General features: G+C 67.3%; 2 protein-coding genes across 17 annotated transcripts in view; one reads left to right on the top strand and one right to left on the bottom strand.

The window, feature by feature from the left end:
- The first annotated feature begins 25 nt into the window (after positions 1 to 25).
- PDIA2 (protein disulfide isomerase family A member 2) lies at positions 26 to 3256 on the top strand. 6 transcript variants are annotated; one of them, XM_021086937.2, is made up of 11 exons: positions 26 to 254; positions 826 to 1032; positions 1114 to 1247; positions 1332 to 1469; positions 1549 to 1665; positions 1754 to 1879; positions 1998 to 2144; positions 2238 to 2318; positions 2430 to 2611; positions 2905 to 3015; positions 3126 to 3256. In XM_021086937.2, exons 1-11 carry the CDS (start codon positions 35 to 37, stop codon positions 3223 to 3225), a joined length of 1563 nt encoding a protein of 520 aa, XP_020942596.1. In that variant the 5' UTR covers positions 26 to 34; the 3' UTR covers positions 3226 to 3256. The 6 variants fall into 6 exon arrangements, with proteins under 6 accessions (XP_020942596.1, XP_084874396.1, XP_020942598.1 ...); XM_085018270.1 differs by having other exon boundaries at positions 2238 to 2358; XM_021086939.2 differs by having other exon boundaries at positions 1947 to 2144.
- Positions 3257 to 3524: 268 nt separating this feature from the next.
- The window catches only part of AXIN1 (axin 1), a 49056-nt gene continuing 43786 nt past the window's right edge, over positions 3525 to 8794 (bottom strand). For 8 of the 11 annotated variants that reach the window (XM_021086926.2, XM_021086929.2, XM_085018206.1 and 5 more), the window contains 3 exons: positions 7991 to 8236; positions 4937 to 5104; positions 3525 to 4311 (listed from right to left, as the gene is read on the bottom strand). In XM_021086926.2, coding sequence (XP_020942585.1) covers positions 4185 to 4311; positions 4937 to 5104; positions 7991 to 8236 — 541 coding nt within the window. In that variant the 3' untranslated portion in view covers positions 3525 to 4184. Of the gene's footprint in view, positions 4312 to 4936; positions 5105 to 6549; positions 8237 to 8794 lie in introns of all 11 variants that reach the window. The other 3 variants (XR_002342476.2, XR_014841126.1, XM_021086931.2) reach the window with 2 other exon arrangements.

The raw sequence follows: 8794 nt of genomic DNA, 5'->3' as shown, positions 1-8794 counted from the left end.
TATCTGCCCCCGCCCCGTGGGCCCCGGCACTGCCATGGACGGCCAACTCCTGCTGGGGCTGCTACTGCTGCTGCTCGGGGCCTCAGGCCTTCAGGGCCAGGGGCCAGGGCCCGGGGGACCCTCAGAGGGGCCCCCCGATGAGGAGGAGGAGCAGGAGGAGGAGGAGGTCCCCGAGGAGGATGGGATCTTGGTGCTGAACCGGCGGACCCTGGGCCTGGCCTTGCGGGAGCACCCTGCCCTGCTGGTGGAGTTCTGTGAGTGCTGGGGCCACCGGGGGTTCTCACACCAAGGGCCGCGGGGGCTCCGTCCGGCACTCAGGGCCCACTGTGCTCCTGGCGCTCCGCCAGAGGACGCCCAAGGCAGAGCCCTGGGGCTGAGCTGGGCTGGGGTCCAGTCCTCACAGTGGGGGCCAGGTGCAGGGGAGACCTGTGCTCATTGATCTTGTACTAATGCTTCCTATAAAGGGCCAGCTCGCACTCGGGCTGGCGTCTTCTGGGCTTTTACCACCTTTGCATAGTGCGAGCCCTTCTTAGCTGGAGGCCTCAGCAGGCAGGACGCGGGCAAGCCAGACTCGGGGCAGCACCCAGAGGGGTCTTCCTAAAACACATTGTCAGGACAGGACTGGCATGGGACCCCCAGCTGGAGGCCTTGAGGGGTCCCGTCTCTGGGGCGTGGGCTCCATGTGGCCGAGGCTCAGGTGGGCCCCTGATGCTTGCTCCTTGCTGGACCTGACTGACTCCAAGGTCTGCAGGCCCTGGCTGGGCGGGAGCAGGGGCTCCGGCTGGGGTCTTGGAGGCCGGGGGCACTCATGGCCCTGTCCCCCAGATGCCCCGTGGTGTGGGCAATGCAAGGCGCTGGCCCCCGAGTACAGCAAGGCGGCTGCCCTGCTGGCAGCAGAGGCGGCCAAGGCCAGGCTGGCCAAGGTGGATGGGCCCGCGGAACCAGAGCTGGCCGAGGAGTTTGCCGTGACAGAGTACCCCACGCTCAAGTTCTTCCGCGACGGGAACCGCACGCACCCGGAGGAATACACTGGTGCCGGGAACGGGGCGGAGCGGGCGGGGCAGGGCGGGGCGGGGGGCAGGGGCTGGGCCCAGGCTGAAGGATCCTTTGCAGGCCCACGGGAGGCCCAAGGCATCGCTGAGTGGCTGAGGCGGCGCGTGGGGCCCAGTGCCACGCAGCTGGAGGATGAGGAGGGTGCCCGCGTGCTGATGCGTGCCTGGGACGTGGTCGTCATAGGCTTCTTCCAGGTGAGCGGTGGCCCGCGGGGGCGGGGGGGAGGGAGGCAGGGCCTGTGAGGCCCACTGGCCAACTAGGAGGCTCGGGCCCCTTAGGACTTGCAGGACAAGGATGTGGCTACCTTCCTGGCTGTGGCCCAGGATGCCCTGGACATGGCTTTTGGCCTCACGGACCGGCCACAGCTCTTTCAGAAGTTCGGCCTCACCAAGGACACCGTGGTCCTTTTCAAGAAGGTGGGTCAGGCGGGGAGTCAGGCCGGCAGGGATGGGGGTCAGGGCCATGGCTCCTGCTGACTCACCTGGTGTTCTCCAGTACGACGAGGGCCGGGCAGACTTCCCAGTGGACAAGGAGCTGGGCCTGGACCAGGGGGATCTGTCCCGCTTCCTGCTCACGCACAGCATGCATCTGGTCACGGAGTTCACCCCGCAGGTAAGCTGGGCTGGAGGCGCAGGTGGGGGGCGGGGGCGGGGGCAGGTGCCCTTGCGCTCCGCCCCACGAGCTCCACCTGCCCCTGTAGACATCCCCTAAGATCTTTGCGGCCAGAATCCCTAACCACTTGCTGCTGTTCATCAACCAGACGCTGGCCGCTCACCTGGAGCGGCTGAGCGGCTTCCGGGAGGCGGCTCCCCGTTTCCGGGGGCAGGTACTGGCTGGGCTGGAGGGCGGGGCGGTGGGGAGGCGGGGCGCCCACGCGGACTCCCTGCTGGCAGGTGCTGTTTGTGGTGGTGGACGTGGGCGCCAACAACGACCACGTGCTCCAGTACTTCGGCCTCAAGGCCGAGGAGGCCCCCACCCTGCGTTTCGTCAACATGGAGACCACCAAGAAGTACGCACCTGCGGACAAGGAGCCGGTCACGGCCACCTCGGTTGCAGCCTTCTGCCGCGCAGTCCTCGGTGGGGAGCTCAAGGTCCGCTGCGGGTTGGCTCATGGGGTGGGGGCGGTGGGGAACAGCCGCTCCCTGGAGAGACCTCCCACTGAAGCGCCTGGCCCCTTCCCCCAGCCCTATCGCTTGAGCCAGGAGATTCCCCCAGACTGGGACCAGCGGCCCGTCAAGACCCTCGTGGGCAAGAATTTCGAGCAGGTGGCTTTTGATGAAACCAAGAATGTGTTTATCAAGTTCTGTGAGTGCGGCGCAGCGGGCCGGCGGGTGGCGGGGGACCCTGCTGGCTGTGCTGACGCCCCACTGTCCTAGACGCCCCATGGTGCACCCACTGCAAGGAGATGGCCCCGGCCTGGGAGGCGCTGGCTGAGAAGTACAAAGACCATGAGGACATCATCATCGCTGAGCTGGACGCCACGGCCAACGAGCTGGAGGCCTTCCCTGTGCATGGCTTCCCCACCCTCAAGTACTTCCCGGCAGGGCCAGGTCGGAAGGTGAGGCGGGACCCTGTCTTCCCTGGTCCTGAGCTGGGTCTGGGTTCGACAGGCCTGGGCTGGAGGCATAGCCCTGGGGCGGGGGGCACCCCTCTAGGGTGGCGCCTGGGCAGCCATGGCCTTGGAGGGCAGGCAGCCCGGGGCGGGGCTTTGGTGGGCGTGGCCTCGGAGGGCCGGCCTAGGGTGGGGCTTGGGCGGGCGTGGCCTGAGAGCAGCCCTAGGGTGGGGCTTGGGCGGGCGTGGCCTTGGGTCCAGGAATGGAGTGTTTTCCAGACCCTCCCGTCTCTCCCCAGGCAATTGAATACAAAGGCACCAGGGACCTGGAAACTTTCTCCAAGTTTCTGGACAGTGGGGGTGCGCTGCCTGCCGAGGAGCCCACGGAGCCACCCGGACAGCCCTTCCCGGTGGGTTCCTCTGTCCAAGGCCGCAGCCTTTGGACTGGAGGCTGTGGGGCTGACGGGGCAGGCTGGGCAGAGGCTGCAGCTTCCAGCTGGGGCCCTGTGACCCTTTGCAGGAGACGCCAGAAAACTCCACGAAGCCCAAGGACGAGCTGTAGCCATGCCGCCATCGCTGTGCACCAGGGCAGGCCTGTCTCTGGTGCCCCTGGAAGCTGAGGGCTGGGAATAAAAGAGCTCTGGTCTTGGACTCTGTGTGGTTCCTGAACTAGGCAGACCCCTGGCCCTTGGTTTTGGCCAAATCTAGGCCTCCTGGTGCCGTTACATCTTGCATGGAGCCCAGCCCTCCCAGATGGGTCTCTGGCTCCGGTCTGGGTCCGAGGCCCCACAGGGGCAAGGAGAGCATGGTGCTGCTGCTGGCTGCTCACTCCCACCACCCCCCCCACCCTCATCCCCTGGCGGCTGGACTGAACTGGGGTGCCTGGACCCATGTAAGACAGGTGCAGGCCACAGGCAGAGAAGGTTCAAAAATGGTTTTATTTCATTATTATCCAAGTACCTTTGAAAAGTTCATTGTACAAGTCAGCGCATGAAAAATGGGCTGGGGGCGGCCCCCCACTGGCCCACGCCTGAGAAATGTACATATTTACACGGGCCCTCAGCAAAGAGGAGCCCGGGACCCGCTGAGCTGGCGCTCCGTCCCCGAGGGCGGAGGAGGGCCTGGGTGCTCCGTCACCGGGTCCACACAGTGGCAGGCAAGAGACAAGCTGTGTTGAAGGCACTCGGTGACAGGTACAATGGACGGAGGCCCCGGGGGCCCCCAGCACCCTGGCTCTGGGATGGTCCTGGCCAGGGCAGGCGAGTCCCAGAGGGGGCAGAGCCCAAGCGGTAAGCGCCAGGGGCTGCCCGCGGTTAGCAGCAGGGGGCCGCTGGGGAGGGACTTGAGGCGGCCCCAGGGCAGGCTCCCTGTTGGGGAGGCTCTGAGTATCCCAGCGGAGGAGAGGACCAGCCCCGGGGACCCTCAGGGGCCGGCGCCCTCCTGGACCAAAGGGGCGGCGACCGTGGGGCAGGCAGCACCTGCCTTCCGCCCGGAGCCTGGGTCGGCCTCGTGGCTCCGGGGCGGCCGCCCTGCCCCCAGCTGACAGGGGTCCAGTCTGGCTCAGAGGCCAGCCTGCTGGTCAGTCCACCTTCTCCACCTTGCCAATGATCTTCTCCTCAAACACGGGCAGGACGGCCTCGTCCTCGCGCACCTCCTCAAACACCACGCCGCAGTCGAACTCGTCGCTCACTTTCTTGAAGTAGTATCTGCGGGCCGGGCCGGGGGCGGTGAGGGACAGGGCCGGCCCGAGCTCGGTGGCCGCGCCCCAGACCCCGCCTGTGGGGCACGAGGCTGCTCCACCTGGTGTCTGAGCACTGGCAGCCTGTGCAATGACACAAGTGGGGCCCCTGCCCTGGCCCCTGGGTGCTGGGCGGGGAGGGGGTGGCGCACAGGGCCTCCATCGTCTCTGCTGTGCGGACGCACCCGCGCTCAAGCCACGGCGCGGGCCGACCCCAGCGGAGTCCATCCGGCCCCGCTTCTCCTCCAGAGGCCAATCTCAGGCCAGCAGGGCCCGGCAGCCCAGGGCGGAGCCCGAGGAAGGGACCTGGCTTCTGCGGAGGACAGGCCAGGTACAGGCCTGACAGCGGGACCACTCGGGCCACACGAGCAGGGGGACCAACACACCCTCCCAACCCTCCGTCACCTGGGCCAGGAGTTGAGACCCAGAGCCCCGAGGCCACCCACACACGCCTCGCCCATCACGGGGCTCGTGCCAACAGCCCGCAGGGGGGCCAGCGGGGGAGGTGCAGACAAGGACGTGGGGAGATGGGAGCGCATGGCGCTGTCTCGTGGGGATGCCTGCCCAGCACGGGGCCCATCCCAACCTCTCACCTGTAGTTGCCTTTCTTGGTCAGCAGCTCCTTGAACTGGCCCAGCGTGACCGCGCGGCCCCTCACCAGGGTCCGGTAGGGGATGGGCTCCCCACAGAAGTAATAGGCCACAACGATGCTATCGCACGGCTGGGCACTCCCTCCGCCTGCCTTCCTCTGCGATTTCGTCCTGGGGGCAGAGAAGTGGTGGTGACTGCTGGGCCCGGTGTCCCCCGGGCACCCAGGCTTCCAGGGCCTGCAGGGGAGAGGCACCATGCTCAGACACACAACCCGTCCACAAGCTCCAGGGCCCACCCAGCCCACACGGCCACATCCAGCCCCAGGGACTCGCCCTGCGCCTGCCTCAACCCAGGTTTCCAGGCTTACGCCAGCCAATCCACATGCCCTGACGCGCGGACAGCAGCTTGTGGCCCGCCTGGAGCACGTCTAACCAGCCAGGCGGCCTGCCCAGCGCGAGGCCCTGGTCTCAGGGTGGCCTGAGCTGACCAGAGGCAGACCCGTACCCAGCGCTGGCACCCAGAGCGGAGGCCTGGGCCAGGCGTGTCGAGGTGGCCTGGCCACAGCAACTGCCGGGGTCCCCAGCCTAGGCCAGGCTACAGTGCTGGCACCCTGGGAAGGCCTGCAGCCCTGAAGCCTAGAAAACGCGTCAAGGCCAGGACTGGACCAACAGAACTGAGACAGATCTGCCCCTCAGCGGAGAACCTGTCCCAGACCAGGCACAGTAACCGGCCATGCTTCGGGACAGCAACGTGAGGCCACCGTGCCGTCCCCTCCCGGGCTGGGGGGACCTTCACCCTGACCGGCGGAGGCAGCACCCCTCGTCCTGTACCCGCCCAGCACTGCCAGCGTCACCTGAGGAAGGCCACCTGAGCTCACAGCGGGCTCCACTCTCCTGGCCCCCCAGCCCTCCTGCGCACACAGCAAGCAGTCACCTCAGCCGTGTGGCCACCCACTGCTCGGGCCGGGTTCCCAGGCACCTGAATCCCTTCTCTCAGCCGGCAGCCTCAAACCCAGCTTGTCCCGGGAGCCCACTGGGGGCTCTGGAGCAGTTCACTGTCTACAGAAGGGGACGCAGAGACCCCTGCAGTGTGCATGCGGCTGGACGGGACGACGTGCTGTCAGGGGTGAGCCTGGCGAGGGCTTAGGAGGGACCCGCCTTCTGCTCCGTCTCGAGCACCAGGGCAGGGACGAAGTGGCCGGCCCTGTCTACACACAGCACGTGGCTCCCTGAGACCCAGCCTGGCCCACGTGAGAAAGAGCCAGTCGCTGTGTGCAAAGTGCCCGATGAGGACACCTCGGGCGGCTGTGTGCCAGGGGCGCCCCGGCTGCAGCCCTGACCCCGGCAGGCCAGACAGGTGGCAGCCCAGCGTGTCGCAAGGCCTGGTGGGGGACATGTGGCGGGGGAGCAGGAGGAGTGCGGCCCTCCTCTCCGGCCCAGTGGTGGCGTGTCACCACGTGGACAGTCGGCGGTTCCTTCGGCAGAGACGCAACTTGCAGCCCCGGCTCTTCGGGCGACGTGCCCGAGCTGCCCTCTGGGCAGAGCCATGCCACTGCCGGGCCTGGCCAGCGGGGCAGGGTGGGCAGGATGGGAGGACCGGCGGGGAGCGCACGTGCTCTGCCTCGGAGAGCTCCAGGTCGGACACCGCTGGCACCATGCTCAGCACGGGCGTGCACGCTGGCCTGGCGCACGAGCGCCCCCGCTGGATGACCCCCTGCACATACCTAGGGAACAACGCGCCAGTGAACCGGCGGCAGGCGCAGGTCAGCCGGCTCGGGCAGGGCTCCCGCACGGGAGGCGCCCAGGACGTGGCTGCTGGAGCAGGGCTGAGAACGCTGGGCTCCTCGGGTGCATCCACACCAACACGCGCCCGTCCATCCAGAGCGGACCTCGGGCTCCCGGAGCTGCTCGTCCACACGCACGCCGGGGGCCTCGGCCTTCATGGGGGGCTGCCGCTTCGGCCCGAGGAGTGGCTCTTCCCATGCCGCGCTCCACGCAGACCCGGGCTCTGCGGCATCTGGAGGGCACGCCGCCCAGCCGCTCCTCTCCCCGGGGCCGTCCACCCCGGCTGACGTGGCCTTGAGGTGACTTCTACGTGATCAGCCTGGGGGGGCCGCCCCATGAGGAGGCCCGGCGACCTTTGCTCTGGGTCTGTAGCCAGTGGCCAAAGGCCCGCATGCCCTGGGCCGACCCGTATGTGGCTCAGCTCGGTGTCGCGGGCCAGAGAGGACATGCTGCACAGAGGAGGTCCTTGCGTCCCAGCCCTGGCGCCCTGCCTGCCTCCAGCGCGCAGGCCTGTCAGATGGGGGCGGCCCCCGGGCTCTGCACCGACAGAAGACCCCGGGATAAGACAGCGGCAGTAAATGTGGGTGCCTCTGACAAGCTGGGGTACACGTCCTGCTTCTGGCTGTGCCTGAGATGGACGCTGGCGTCCCCAGAGCAGGGCGGTCCACACAGTGAGGCTGGAGCCAGAGGTCCGGCTGACAGGAGTCGGCGCGAGGGGAGCCAATGAGGCCTGAGCAGCAGTGGCCGCAGGTTTACGACCCCACTGCCCAGGCTGCCCGGCCCCTCCCAGGAAAGGGACCTCAAGGCCCAGCTGAGAGGGTCCAGCCTGGAGGAACAATATGCCCCCACCAAGGGGGGGCCCCCGGCTCCCTCAGGGGGAGAAGACGGCCTGGCAGGGTGACACAGCAGCCAGGCCCACCGCCCGGCCCTGCAGGCGGAGAAGGGAAGGGAGGAAGGCGGTGTCTCTCTAAATGCGACGGCCCTACGTGTCTCAGCACAGACACCTGCCCCAACAGGGACCACCCTGTGAGCTCGGCCGGCTCAGCAGCCCCTGGTGGTCTGACCGCAACCTCGGAGCCGCAGGGTGAAGGCCAGTGAGCGCCCTCACAGGGCAGCAGTGACTCGGGGAGGCTCCCCTCGCTCCCCAGCCCCGACACACGCCGCAGGCCCCGGGAGCGTCACCCAGGAAGCGGGGCCACAGCGTCGCAGCGCCACGGCACGGGGGTCGGGGGGAGCCGGACAGGCAGCCCCTGCCCTCCCTGAGGCCCGTACCTCTGCTTGGAGGGCACCTTGCTGGCTCGCTTCTCCTCCTCCTCCAGACGCCGGCGGGCCTCCTCCAGCTGCGTCAGGGGGTTGGGGGCCGGGTTGGGCGGCATCGTGGGGTCTTGAATGAAGAGATGCGAGGGCTGGACGGAGTTGCGGAGCTGGGCGCTGACCCAAGGGTGCACGGCCCCAGGACGCTCGATGGACAGGGGCCTGGAGCTCTCATGGGCCTGCTGCTTCTTTGCCCCAGACGACCTGCGGGGTCAGAGAGAAGATGAGGCAGCTGCCTAAGCCCGTGCCCCGGCCTCCAGCACGCCCGGCACACAGCGCGTTCCCGACACCGGTTTCCTACTGGGTTTAAGAGCGTTACTGAACTGTAAACTGCATCCCATGCAAACACCGTCCCCTCCTGCCTCCTGCATGCGGGAAAGTCGATGAAAAAACAAATCAATTTGGAAATTGCCACTCTTGGAATATTTAGTGTATTTCTTTCCTTGTTAAAAATACTTCACCGGGGGGTGCCCGTCGTGGCGCAGTGGTTAACGAATCCGACTAAAAACCATGAGGTGGCGGGTTCGATCCCTGGCCTCTCTCAGTGGGTGAAGGATCCGGCGTTGCCGTGAGCTGTGGTGTAGGTTGCAGACGCAGCTCGGATCCCGTGTTGCTGTGGCTCTGGCGTAGGCCGGTGGATGCAGCTCCGATTCGACCCCTAGCCTGGGAACCTCCATATGCCACGGGAGCAGCCCCAGAAAGGGCAAAAAGACAAAAAAAAAAAAACTTCACCGGGCAGTGCCTGTCGTGGCTCAATGGTTA

Source organism: Sus scrofa, chromosome 3 (assembly GCF_054392235.1).
Source record: "Sus scrofa isolate SSC_HxYL_T2T_F1_AM1 chromosome 3, Sscrofa_HxYL_maternal_Yorkshire_Landrace_v2.0, whole genome shotgun sequence".
In the NCBI taxonomy this organism is placed as follows: Eukaryota; Metazoa; Chordata; class Mammalia; order Artiodactyla; family Suidae; genus Sus; species Sus scrofa.
Note: the sequence above shows the minus strand (reverse complement) of the source record. Positions and strands in the feature narration are given on the sequence as shown.

What these genes read in the sequence shown, in the direction of transcription:
- PDIA2 (XM_021086939.2), top strand. Translation starts at nt 35, where the DNA reads ATGGACGGCCAACTCCTGCTGGGGCTGCTACTGCTGCTGCTCGGGGCC. An exon ending in TCGTCATAGGCTTCTTCCAG is followed by an intron (nt 1,248 to 1,331) that starts GTGAGCGGTGGC and finishes CGGGCCCCTTAG; the next exon opens with GACTTGCAGGACAAGGATGT. An exon ending in TCACGGAGTTCACCCCGCAG is followed by an intron (nt 1,666 to 1,753) that starts GTAAGCTGGGCT and finishes CTGCCCCTGTAG; the next exon opens with ACATCCCCTAAGATCTTTGC.